We start from the raw sequence: 13372 nt of genomic DNA on the forward strand, positions 1-13372 counted from the left end.
GGGTGACCGGACGGATTTGAGGAACCTCTTGGCACTAAACCCTGCTGACAGGTTGACTCGTCATCAATTTTACCATGCAGCTTGTCGAATCCTCCCTTATCCAAAACCAACAAACGGTCAACCAAACAGCCAGCACAATAAGCGTCTGACTCATCCGTGGACAGAGACGGGGCAAGTATGTCCGAGGCGAATGTTCCACTTTGTTGTGACCAATCATTGGCACCGGGTTTTACAAAAAGTCCACCCGGTGTTCGTGCGAACCCCGGATGTGCAGAGAATGCGCTAGTACCAGCCTTACCGTGCTCCGGGTTAGTCGTGTTTGAACACCCGAGCGGGTTAATTTCCAAGGAATGCGGGCTAGGCAGTTTCCTTTTGATTTTGTTGGCTCGACGGGGTTCAGATGGAGGGACTAATGGAGCGGAGTTCAGCCAAATGTGTACTAGTCTGGCTTGATGTTCATAAACCTCATCTGACCTGTTACATACGGATTAGTTGCCAAGATTCATATATACTTCATTCATACCCAGAATTCTGTTTAGATGTTGTTCAGACCTGCGAAATGTACCGGCCTACTTCACGAAGTTTCAGAGAACTGACCGAGACCCGCCATACAACACCAGCATCGGCAACGATGCAACCATCAACAACTCCGGTTCTTGACGACATGTCGGAAAAGCCACTGCCACCATCCAACGATTCCGACCTTGAACAGACCGAGAGAAGGGAAGCTGGTACCGAAGATGAGGGAAGTACGGCAGTAGACCAAGGGGAAGCAGGGGAGGAGTATATTGAGGGGGTCAAGCTCATCCTCGTCCTTGCGGCACTAACACTGGTCGTGTTTCTCATGTTGCTCGACATGTCAATCATCACCACGGTATGATTTTCTGGTTGACTTTTCTTGACGGAGTAAGTGTCTGATACCTGGCCTAGGCTGTTCCAGAAATCACAACAGCATTCAACTCCCTTTCCGATGTGGGATGGTACGGTGCGGCGTATAACTTATGTGGGTATGTTAACTCCGTACCTCTCCCAGTAACCTCGTGAAGTAATTAGGGGAAAGCTTCCGAGCGAGGTACTCCTTGAATCGACCGAACTAATCTGTATCTCTACCTAGCGCCGCCTTGCAGCCCCTAGCAGGCAAGCTCTACACCCACCTCCGCTCAAAGGAGATTTTCCTTACCTTCCTTTTCATATTCGAGGCTGGATCCCTCATCTGCGCTCTCGCCAATTCGTCAACAATGTTCATCGTGGGACGTGCTATCTCGGGTATGGGATCCGGCGGGCTTTTCAACGGTGCCCTGACGATCATCGGCGCGACCGTTCCGTTGGAGAGAAGACCGCTCACCATCGGAATCATGATTGGAATTGCAAACATTGGAATTGCTCTTGGGCCTCTCGTCGGAGGAGCGCTGACACAATACACGACATGGCGTTGGTGTAAGTTTCACTTCCTTTTTCACCTTGCTTACTACTTTGATATGACAGTTGGGCCATGAATCGAACTTCGGAATTATGCTAAGTTCAGACACAGGTTTCTACATAAACCTTCCCATTGGTGCTGTCACTGCAGCCATGCTATTCTTGATCCACATACCCTCCAAAATCTCGGTCCCCGTCCCCATCCTCCAGATCTACCGACACCTCGACCTTCCAGGCTTCACCCTCTTCGCGCCCGCGGCCATCATGTTCCTTCTCGCTCTGCAATTTGGCGGCAACGATTATCGATGGGACTCTTCCGTAGTTATTGGCTTATTCGTTGGCGCGGCCGCCACCGCTGGGCTTTTCATCTACTGGGAGTACAGACAGGGAGACGACAAAGCCATGCTCCCGCTGGGCCTGTTCAAAAGCAGAATCGTATGGACTAGCGGTCTTGTGGGAGCCTTCAACATGAGCATCACAATAGTTTCGAGCTACTACATACCAATGTACTTCCAGAGCGTCAAGGGTGAGACGCCATTTCAGGGTGGCGTTCATTTTTTGCCAACCATCATAACCCAGTTGATCTTTGCTGTGGCCTCTGGGGCTTTAGGTGAGTTCACGAATGTCGATTGCTTGATGCTCTACTTTGGCAAGGCGGAGATGCTAACCCCCCTTATAGTTGGTAGGCTGGGATATTACCTCCCTTGGGCAGTCGCTGGTTCCGTCATATCGGCGATCGGCAACGGCCTTATCTCTACCTGGGATCCGTCAACGGACTCTGCCAAGTGGATTGGATATCAAATTCTTCTCGGCGCGGGCCGCGGTGCCTGTATGCAAATGGTGAGATGCACCGCCATATGATGGGGGATAAGCAACCTAACGTCCGTGGTTCTCTAGCACATTATCGCCGTCCAAGCCAACCTCCCACCCGCGCTCCTATCCGTATCGATGGCCACCCTGGTCTTCTTGCAGACCTTTGGCGGAGCCGTTTTCCTGACAGCGGGTGAGGTCATCTTCAGCCAAGGACTGGGCAAGAACCTGGAAAAATACGCCCCGGCCGTGGACGTGAAGACCATCCTGGCCGCGGGCGGAACAGGGTTCAGGACGGTTGTCCCGGAAGCTGAGTTGCCTGGGGTGGTAATGGCCTATTCAAAAAGCATCGGCGAGGTGTTTTATCTCCTCGTTGGAATTGGCGGTCTCGCGTTTGTGCTTTCGTGGGGAATGGGTTGGGTTGATATCCGCAAGAAGAAGGGGGAGAAGAAAGGCGACGTTTGAGAAGTCATAGGAACGGGACTAGGCGCTGGATGGAGTGCCAAAATGTAAGGTTTGTAATTGTAATAGATATCCAACTCACAGGTAATGGGCGCCGGTAAAGAGATAGAACACTCCGCTGGCAAAATCGCAAAGCAGATATATTCAGAAGCTTCATGTGCACCTTGTTCCCTACCGTGTGCAACATGGTGGAACAGCCCAGTGCTCAATTCTCGGGCACCGGCATACTCGGACCCCGGATCGGCATTGTGTCCTTGGCGGCGCCGGAAAACATCACCAAAGTCCAGTTCTGTCAGACAGCAATGCTTGGACCCGAATACGACGTTGGTGCAATCTCGCTTGGCTGCTGCTTATGCTCGACGCGGGGCCAATAGAATGTGAGGTTGCTCAGCACTTGGCAGATGTCTCTACGCAAACTAGAGCTGAAAATGGCACGACACGGATGGTAGCTCTCCCGACTGGAGCAGAGTGGAGTCAAGGCTCATGGAAGGGAATCCTACGTGTTGAACATTCATAAAACTCACAAACTTTCTTTAACAGCAGATGAGTTTTGCCAGAACTAGAATTCAGGCTCGACAAACAAAACCCGAAAGTCCTACAATGGCTGCAGAAATCGTGATGAACACCACTATCCCGGCTCACCCGTATTTCCCTACGGAGGCTTTACTTCCAGGCTACGTTGCCAACACGTTCGGCGCGCATGCTCTGCGTGGGATGTTTGCCGCCGGGGCAACCGCCATTCTCGCGCCCACGTACCGCATCATCAAGAGAACAAGCCCAAACCTCCGGAATGGCGAAGTTGCCACGGCACTTTGGTTCACTCTCAGCGCCTTTATTCACCTCTTCTTCGAAGGTCAGTATTACTACTTTGACACATAGCCTCGACAGCAGCGGTGAACAGCTCGACTTACACCCTGAGCAGGCTACTTCTCCTACAACCAATCCCGCATGCCGGCCTCCCTCCACATCTTCGGCCAGCTCTGGAAGGAGTACTCTCTCTCAGACTCTCGATATCTGACCCAAGACTCCTTCATCGTCTGCATGGAGACCATCACGGCCTTCTGTTGGGGTCCGCTGTCCTTTGCGTGCGCCTACTTTATCGTCACCGGCCATCCCCTCCGCCACCCACTGCAAATCATTATCAGCCTCGGACAGCTCTACGGCGACGTTTTGTACTTTGCTACGTGCTCCTTTGATAAGCTGGTTGACAAAATGATTTACTGCCGGCCTGAAGACTTTTACTTTTGGTGTTATTATATCTTCTTCAACGCCTTTTGGATCATTATCCCCTTTTATCTCATTGTCAAGAGCTGCGCGGAGACAAAACAAGTCTTCATCAAGGTTGCAGAGTTGGAGAAGAGGTCTTTGAAGAAGGATATATAGTCTTTGCCGGGATAGAACATGTCTCGGCCTTGGTGCTGGATGGGTGATGTTCCCATTTTTGGCCGGCTTTGATGGTGACACAGTCAGTCATCTCCTCGTGCTTCTTTCGAGGCTTTTTGATCTGGGAATAATCGAGACAAGTCGTATTGCTTACATCGCAAAGCCGCATTACAATGTATATTTTTTGGGCTTGGAGACACTTTTCATAAATTTACAAAAAGTCGGAATAGTACGGGGATTTGTCAACTTTAGTGAGATGAATTACGATTTCTCTGTGATTGTATCCGTGTACTAATTATCTCATGACACCATGTCATTATTTAGTACTCATACCTCTAAGGGGCGAATTTGAACAGCGTCTCGAGGTGCTCCGAGCTATGGCCAGAGTAGAGCGCAAGCTGCGACAGAACGCGCGACTTCTGGGCGTTCAAGTTCCAGCCGCCGTACGTGTTGAGGGCGTCATCATCTTCAGCAATACACCCATGGTCCAGTTGGAGAAGAAAATCTGCGTACCGTTCTCTTGCGCCATCGCCTTGAGCGCAATGCGGCCGGGCGTGGTCCACCCATCGGCACCCATGCCCGCAAGGACGAGACCATTGGCGCCGCTCGCGACGGCGGCAGTCGCGAGAGCCGGGTTGAGGGCCTGATGGCCAAAGAAGATGTCAACCTCGGGGAGCTCAGAGGTCACGGTGATGCCGAATTAGGTGCGGCCCAGGGGGTGGACGGGCGTGAAGTAGAAGACGGGCTTGATGTCGAAAAAGAACTTAAGAAGGCTAACTCCTCCATGGTGTCAGTGCCGTGGATGAAGACGCCTCCCCGTTAGTGGGGGTCACCGAGAGCCTCCTTCACAAGGCGGGTGAGGTTGAGATGGATGTCGGGAGTGCTGCTACCGGAGTCAACGTTGGAAACGTTCTACAGCTCCGGGACGGCGACGATGAGGACATCGGCGCCGTGGAAATTCTCATTGCTTCCATGGGCCCCGGCTTGGTGACCTGCCGTCTGGGCGTTGGAAGAGGCTGAGCTGGCGATGGTGCCACCCGTGGCGAAGATTGTGATGTTGGGGAGGCTGGCGTTGTAGTATGTCTTGCGGGTAGAGGGGATGTTGTGTGCTGGGAGCGGGACCTAGGCTGCCAGGCCGAGAGCCAGCTAGGAGGCCGCGGTGAGCATCTTGCGAGTCTGCTTCTTGACTGATTATCACGCTGAGAAGGAGTCGCAGAGAACGCTGGTGGTTTCCTAGAGGCTATGAGAAGAGAGAATGCCTCTGAAATGCTCTGCTGGCTGGTCCAAGAAAGAGTCTTAATCGAACATTTGCTTTGTACTATGTAGTGAGCCTTGGACACGACTTTGTTTTGAGCATACATAACTGTGGCCGAGGCGATGAGAACAATTCCCATCGATGTCGGTGTCAATCTCCGGCTCGTGCGAAAATACCTCGACGGGCCATCTTTATTCCAGGCTAGAATCCATGCAAGTCTTTGACGATGTTGAAGTTCACTAGTAATCTTCACCGAGGAACATCATCGGCCATATCTCGACAGCCTGGGGCCTATCACACATGGGGCTAAGCTCCGGATGCGCTCGAGGCTAAGACAGGCGAACAGTAGTTCCGTGTTCTTATGTTTTCTATTATTAACTCGCCAAAAGTGATAGGTGTCGTCAAAGAGATGCTTCGGACAGGACCAGGACGAGGTAGATGATGTGGGGACGGACTAGAGCGTGAGAATTCTGAAAGTCGCGGAATAGATCGCGAGACAGCTGAATGGGGTGGGGACGAAGGCGAACGAGAGAGATTGAAGAGGGAAATCGTGATACGAGGGGGTATCTTAAAGTTCTAGCGACATAAATCTGTAGTCATTCGAAGGTGAACAGACATACGAGGTAGCTGATCAATGCCAATCATGTCTATCATGTCTTCAAGCGCAGCCGAAGGAAAAAAACAGCGGACTTCGTGCTGCATATACAAAAGCCATGATATTCCACCCGCTGACCAAAACAATTCAGTGAGGAAGCGACCCAACAAACACGGACGCTGCGCTGCAAAAATTATGCATGGATTTCAATCCAAACGAAGGACAGTACTGAAGAGGACGAAGTATCAAACAAACGTCGATCCAAAACTTTTCCTCAAACCCCTTTTCCCCCTCTAGTCATAACTAACGTCCGCCGTTTAGTTGAAGCTGCAAGGGACCTCGATGACCCAGCCGAGGTCGATAAAATCGATGTTCTTTATCAGGTTCGGGTTCAAATTCTTCAGATCAACCGCGGTCGTGCAGAAGTCATAGGCAATCTCGTTAAGCGTGTCATTGCCGGTAACCACGTACGCGCCGTATGCGTCCGTGTTTTTGCGGCAGTCGCGCTGTTCACCGGCGTTCCAGTGACACGGCACCTTCAGGTTCATGCCGGGCTCGATGGTCTGGATGTTGTTCCACGACTGGATGACCTCGGTCTTCGTACAGAAGTCGGCGGCGAGGATATCCAACGTGTCGTTTTTGGTAGTGTAGTACCAGCCCTCGGACTCGCCGGTGTGCTTGCAGCCGCGGCGGAGGCCGATTGTGGAGCCAAAGGTGGCGGCGAGGACGAGGAGGATGTCGGAGCGCATCTTGGGCGTTGGCAGTTGGCTTTTGGAGGTTGAGTGGGTCGTGGGAGCGGGAGGCAAGGAGGATGCCGTGATGTTGGCATCTATATATCAGTTTTTGAGCATAGACAATCTCGTCAACCAAACCCCTCCGCAAGGTACACCAAACACGAGAGAGGCCTCAATTAACCTTAATTACCAAGGCCAGACAAAGCCTTCCCGTCTGAAAATTTCAACATGCACTGCCGAACCGTTCCATGTTGCGACGAACCGGCCGCACGGACTGCTCCGCCTTCCAGCTTGCTACAAAGTACTCTATTTAACTTCACGACAGCCCTATAATCTACCGCCCATCTTCCGCTATCGGTTTCATCGTCTGATTCCTAGCCCACCCTGAACGCGCAAGATGGTCCCCCTCCCGTGCTGACTCGTTGGGTGCGGCAGCAAAGGGTTCTAGAAATTCTGCGCACTTTGCCATACGAGACCGTTCGAGTCAGCTCGGATAATCGGAGAGTCGGCTTACTCGCGAAGCCGGTGACCTGTGCGTGACACGGGCCGGTATAATGGAGTCGTAATATAACAAGGATTTGACAGTCTGACGCCAGAGCTTTTCTGGAAATCCCATTGACATGATGTGTTCAAAAAGTATTTAGAGCTGGGGGGTCACACCAGCTTTTTAAGTCTGGGACAGGTTAATCGCTGTTGGTCGAAGCCTTAGTTCAGTCAGTGCCGAGCTGAAGCGATCCCCGACCTCGTCTTAATGCGTAAAGAGCGAGTCGTTATGGAGTAAGAAAGATTGTGTTTTGCTTTTTATCTTCTATCGAGAATGGATCCTTTTTGTTTTAATTGTGGGATTTGGCCCTAAATACCACCAGGACCGGGACGTCGTCATCCCACGTGGGTATTCTCATAGATGAACATCCTACATATCACCGGCGCCTCTTCCCTTTTTCATTTTTTCTGTCTTTGTATTCTAACCAGTGAATGCCTCATTTTGAAATGAAAAGTACAAAAACGGCTCCCAATATGTAATCGTGATAAAGATGACTAAACACCTAGACATCAGACTAGGGATTCTGATGAGAAAAGAAATCGCTGTTCTTGAACGATTGGATGGTAAAGTCGGATTTTGCTGGGACAGGAGGGAACTTGAGGCATCCAGACCTGAGTAGGTCATTGACCTTATTTCTTGGATGCCCTTTTGCTGAACAACTCTTGAAAGTAAGAGATGCTGGTGTCCTTAGTCTACGTTATCGACGCCAAAATATGATCGCCTGTTGAGGAAGCGGACTTATCCACATAGTTCACTATAGCTTCCCCACTGTTAAGGGCTCCATCGTCGGAAGCGTTGTCTAGGTCACCGCCCTACATTTCAGAAATCTCACCAAGACCGAAGCCCGCTAGTTCTTGAGTCTCCGTTGCGACGTCCTCTGCTCTAGTTCTTTCTTGGAAAACGCTGGCGGGAATCATTGTCGACTTGCTCTTGGCCATCTTTGCGGGGTTGGAGGAGTTGAAAAGAGTCTGTTTGCCACCATCTTGGAGCATATCCCGCTTCAAGCCCTATTTGTGTAGGAAGGAGTGTTAGCTATAGAATGCTTGCTGATAATGAAGGGATGGGTTAGGAGTGATAAAGCGAGGGGACTAACAGAAGCCAGGGACGCATTAAACAAGTAGTGACTGGAAAGTGTAATTGATGAGACGACAAGGAAGGACGACACACTATAAATATATGCACTTTTTTTAGACCAATCTAACACCCCCCCTTCCTTCCCTGTTTCAGTTATTTTTATGCATAAATTAATACTACGGCCATCTTGTATGTTACTCGTACGGGAAGCCACTAGAGGGATTCTATAGAATGCATTAACTTCGAGGCTTGACATGCACAGCGGACGTATGTTGGCAACCTTGAAGTGGGAATATATACTTAGGTGGAATCTTATTGTCGGATTGGAAGCCCAATTTGACCTCGAGTCAGCGCCAGCGCAGGGGCCATCTGAGGGTCTCTATATCCGCGTTCAACTGACGGTCCAACCTCCGGTTGGAACCTCTCTTTTCCACTTCACGCAGAAATCAATACACAGTCAATTGACCCTTCGTCACCACGGTTCGATCGAACAATCACACCTGTGATACGTAAACCAACACTTATGGATGGGTCGTGCTTATGTAAGGGAAGGTCGAAGAAGCAGTAGCGGGAGCTAATCGCGCATTACACTCTAGGCGCATCGCAAAGCTTAAATGGGATTTTCAATGGCAGTCTTGCCTGTTTACCATATCTGCGACTACCTTTCTTGCTTAAGATTTTATATAGAGGCCTCGCGAAGAGCGCGAAGAGATTATGGAACCATTCTAGAGTCAAGATCCCAGCCCTTACTCAAAAGTAAAGTCAACCACTATAAGGTATGTAAACCATAACGGGTTTATTTAGTGGAATTACTTCTGGACACTGTGAAATTACTCAGGCTTTTATGATTTGACCTGTCATGAAGCCTGGACTTTGTTTGAAGAGGAGATAGTCAGTAGTCCCCCGTTGTAGTCTCTTGAAGAGTTTGGGAGAGAATCCTTTAGCTGCGAAAAGCCATTCTTGTATCAATTCTCTAATTCATTGACATCATGAACCAAGTATGTAAAGAAGATCAGAAGACCACGGTTACCCCCATCAGAATTGCCCGGAAGAATCAAAACCATTGTATTGTCGCAAGTGTGGTTTGCAGTCCGACTTCCGGAATAAGGAAATGATACACTGGCTAAAGTGACAATGGTGCGTGATATTTCTCGGGGATCAGAGAGGTCTCAAAGGCACAGGCCAACCCCAAAACGAATAGCTTTACCACGGGAAGCTTACCTTTCCTCAAGCAACGAATTATCGTGACCTACTTCTGTATGCCAAGCCGTTCTTGAATACAAAGTTGACATGTTGCGCGCTCTTTTTTAATAAACGCCAGAGAACAACCAGACAGATGTATCCTTGTAAGTGGACACAAAGAGAAATGTTGACCTGACAATTAGTTTCATTGTTATCGACTGGGCGGCGAAGTCTGTGTCACCAAAAATGCCAGCTTGAAGCCCACCAAACTGAGTTTCTCAACATGCACATCTTGAACACTACTACTTTGATGGGTCAAAAGCCTCCACATTGGAATGAACAAGGGAAGGGTGAAAACTTGGGTCTTGAATACTCGACACTACCCGCCATCGACTACCTAGTAGGCTGTTGTCAATCTCCCATCCATACCTTACACACAACAGAACACTTACACGGAGCATTGCAGCAACAATATGACCCCGCACCTTCCGGGCTCCATTGAGTAAGCGGATAAACCTCGAATGATTCTCGTCTTAACTCCTTGCATACATGATGCTTCATTTCGTAACACCAAGCCGTCTTTGAAAAAGGCAGACATGGTGGGTGGTCAAGAGGCTTGTAAACCTCGTTGTACTGCAGTTCGACAGCAGCAAAAGAATGAGTACAAAGTAGCGGGAATCAAGACTATAGGGAGCCGAGGAAAAGCTCGGCCGATGTGATCATCCCCTCAATTTATAACATCGGCAAGGGACTCGGCTGTTTTCCCCCTCCTGCCTACAATGTTACAAACTCTCCTATGCCCCATCTATCCATACCTTGCTCTGGTGTAGGTAGCCAGAGGGCCCGCAATAGAAATCTCCAGGCCTGTCTCCGCCGAGTAAACAGTCCACGAAGGTGACTCTTCCCGGGGGTTGAGTGTTATCAATCCCGTTTGTCATCCCCTACTCGACGGTCAACACACCGTGATCCTCACCGCGCAACACCTTGTTTCACCGTCAACTTCACCTTGGCCTCCACCTCAGCCGAGCATCAAAGGCAACTTGAGGGAGGCGCGCCGCACCTTCCCTTCCGGCAGAGCTCCTTCCTTCCTCGGTCCACGCAGAAAATTCAACTGAGAACCCTTGCGGCCCCCCGTATCTCACCGCTTGAATTGCCCAAAAGGGAAATAGAGGCAGGCGAGTCCCGTGATCTTCCTCTTCGCCGCCGGGCCAGCCGAGTAATGCCTAATTCCTCAGCCTCCCACCGCGCAGCCCTGGAGATATTTTCTTCCCTGCCACAAACCAAAACAAAGGCGCACTTCACCGCCAATGCCTCCTCGGACGAAGATTCACTTTTCAATCCCCCAATCTTCTTTCACCACGGACGCCTCAGCTGTCTGATCTTACCCTCAAGTCAAATCATCAATAGCTTCCAGGCTTTCCCTCTCTCATCACTCCCTACACAAAAGCACAGAGACAGACACAAAGACAAAGTTTCATCTCCCAACTCCACAATGCGAATGATCCTCGCGCCCGTCCTTGCCCTTGCGGCGATCGCTCTCGCGCTCGCCGTCCCCGAGCACGTTGTCCCCGAGCACGTTGTCCCCGAGCAGGCCCTCGTTGAAGTTGCTGCTCCCATCGCCAAGTCCAGCGCCATCACCTTCAAGGCTGCCAACGGCTCTGATGTCGTGGTCCACGTCGCTCCTGGCGTGTTCATGACTGACGATGTCACCAAACTCCCCAATGATCTCGGCAAGCAATTCAAGATTCAGAAGACGCCTCAGCTTATGGAGCTTTGCACCGTTCGTGCCAGCCAGAAAGACAATGGCGACAACGGCACTCCTCTTCGCTCTGATTGCCAGACCCTCTACGATTTCTCTCACAGCCACCCCTTCTTCGTCTACTTCGATAACAAAGTTGACCTCAACCGCTGGATCGAGCTCATCTATGTTGGCTCTTGTGCCTACCACACTCTCACAGCCCACCGCAACGTCGTCTTCTCCAGCGGCGATATTGCCAACTTCCTCGACAGATCTCTGAGTCGCAAGGGTTGGACCAACAACGGTCGCATGTCGGCTTCCGGTGAGGCTGATTGCGCAGTGTATGAAGGTGATTCGGGCTTTGCTCCTGTCTTCTGGAGACTTCAACAGCGCGGATCTGTTTCCTCTGCTTTCCTCCTGGCTAACGACGCCTTCGTCCCTGACAACACCACCACCACCCTCAAGACTCGCGCCATCAAGCATGAGAAGCCTCTTATCGTCCATGCTCTCGACGATATCCCCAGAAACACCTCCGCCTTTGTCTTCAATGACGAGGTCCACGGCATCAATACCGCCGAAATCAAGACCTACTCCAAAAACCAAAACATGGCTAAGCGATTCAACTTGGTCGTGGGTGGTCCACCCGATGGCCCCTACTGCGTTCCCGCTTGGCTGTCCTCTGAATGGAAACAGCCCGACCACCCCGTCAAATCAGACTGCGAGAAGCTCTTCGAATTCCTCAAGGTCAACGCTGCTAAACTCGAGTTTAAGGAAAAAGACCATAACAAAATGATCAAATTTACCGCCCATGAGACCTGTGCCCTCGGCTTCATCCCCACGCAGAACAGTTTTACGATTTCTAACCGTGACATGGTCGGCTTCCTCGAGCGCATGCTGAAATGGGATGGAGCTAAATTTGGACCCGATCACATCCTTGGCAAGATGGGAGTTCAGTGTGGCTTCAAGAAAGACATCCCGAACCAGGGTGAGTTCCACCTCTTCTACCGCGATCCCAAGGCAGCCGGCGAGGGCCATGTCGACCCCCCCGACAACGGCGGAAACCGCCTCGTTCCTACTGTCCACTCTAGACAGATTGAGCAACAAGGTGCAATAATGGTCGAGCCCGGCTCCCCCGAGGACATGACTGCTTCGGCAGAAATAGCCATGATCCCTAGCGACACGGACACCTCGCTGAACTGGGTTGATGTCACTGTCACCGACAACACCGGCGCCAACATCACGGTTCAGCTCAACGCCAACCTCCTGGATATCTCGCGCTCCAGTGACAAGAAGCTTGACACCAGACTGGAGAGATGGGAAACCCCCCTCGGCCCCTCCAAGCGCTGCACCGGCAAGATCAGTTTGTTTGGCGGCGCCAAGCCTGACTCGCCTCTCATTGCCGACTGCACGAAGCTCCGCAATTTCATGTCTATCCGTCGCTTCTACTTCAGATTCAACAAGGAGGAATATGGTAACGGTCACGCCACCCCTCTTGCCAAAGTCGACTCCTGCCACCTTAGCTGGTGGCCCTGGGGTCGGGATGTCCTCGTCGGCAACATGGACATTGACATCCTTTTCACTCGCGCCTTGGCCCTGTACGACCCCACCCAGACCCGAATGCGTCTTTGGGGCTTTGAGAACTGTGACTTTGCCGACCAGTTCGGCGACAAGTGGCCCACCAAGTTCTACATCTACTAGAACTGTAGATTGGCAATGGAGAATGAGGATTGCATACAGTTGAGAATTGGACTGGCTCTTTTGGCTGACTCTATCAGCCTAGGATCTGAGTCGGATGATGACAAGGATTCATGAATAAGGAATTGCGGCTTTATGCCATAATCCGCGGAAGTTCGATAGATGAAATAGGAGACAGCCCCAATAGTCCACTGAGTTTCCCCGTACACATTTGCATTTGCTTTATATTGAAGTGTTTGCGATATGTCTTGGATAAGGACACCACAAGGTATCTGTTGCATATCACCGCCGTGAAGACTAGCATCTGGCAGAGTTTGGTAGAGACTCTCCCCTCAAAAAGAAGATGGTCTCTTCATGTCTACTTACATGTAGTTGCAATTATCGCGGGTGAGTTGTGGACCCCTGCGAAACATCCCGCCAACGGGCCACTCGATCGACTTATCGTGGATCAATGGCCCACGTGATGGGATGCCTGAATCCT

The 13372-nt window shown here is 50.9% G+C and overlaps 5 protein-coding genes across 5 annotated transcripts; 3 read left to right on the forward strand and 2 right to left on the reverse strand.

Annotated features, from left to right (window-relative positions):
- Positions 1-631: 631 nt before the first annotated feature.
- CORC01_01757 (major facilitator superfamily transporter) lies at positions 632-2694 on the forward strand (the record flags this gene model as incomplete). Its single annotated transcript, XM_022613411.1, has 6 exons — positions 632-874; positions 931-1007; positions 1115-1437; positions 1532-2029; positions 2099-2259; positions 2317-2694. The coding sequence occupies 6 exons, from the start codon at positions 632-634 to the stop codon at positions 2692-2694; spliced, it is 1680 nt and encodes a 559-aa protein (XP_022480137.1).
- A 597-nt stretch (positions 2695-3291) lies between these two features.
- On the forward strand, positions 3292-4074 carry CORC01_01758 (emopamil binding protein; the record flags this gene model as incomplete). The annotated part of the gene is made up of 2 exons (XM_022613412.1): positions 3292-3544; positions 3614-4074. The coding sequence occupies 2 exons, from the start codon at positions 3292-3294 to the stop codon at positions 4072-4074; spliced, it is 714 nt and encodes a 237-aa protein (XP_022480138.1).
- Positions 4075-4501: 427 nt separating this feature from the next.
- CORC01_01759 (L-asparaginase) lies at positions 4502-5468 on the reverse strand (the record flags this gene model as incomplete). Its single annotated transcript, XM_022613413.1, has 3 exons — positions 4502-4750; positions 5008-5196; positions 5394-5468. 3 exons carry the CDS (start codon positions 5466-5468, stop codon positions 4502-4504), a joined length of 513 nt encoding a protein of 170 aa, XP_022480139.1.
- Positions 5469-6241: 773 nt separating this feature from the next.
- Positions 6242-6673, reverse strand: CORC01_01760 (uncharacterized protein; the record flags this gene model as incomplete). Its single annotated transcript, XM_022613414.1, has 1 exon — positions 6242-6673. The coding sequence occupies one exon, from the start codon at positions 6671-6673 to the stop codon at positions 6242-6244; it is 432 nt and encodes a 143-aa protein (XP_022480140.1).
- A 4277-nt stretch (positions 6674-10950) lies between these two features.
- On the forward strand, positions 10951-12894 carry CORC01_01761 (uncharacterized protein; the record flags this gene model as incomplete). Its single annotated transcript, XM_022613415.1, has 1 exon — positions 10951-12894. One exon carries the CDS (start codon positions 10951-10953, stop codon positions 12892-12894), a length of 1944 nt encoding a protein of 647 aa, XP_022480141.1.
- Positions 12895-13372: the final 478 nt, after the last annotated feature.

The sequence above is a fragment of the Colletotrichum orchidophilum genome (assembly GCF_001831195.1).
Source record: "Colletotrichum orchidophilum strain IMI 309357 chromosome Unknown Scaffold_9.1, whole genome shotgun sequence".
Classification (NCBI taxonomy): Eukaryota; Fungi; Ascomycota; class Sordariomycetes; order Glomerellales; family Glomerellaceae; genus Colletotrichum; species Colletotrichum orchidophilum.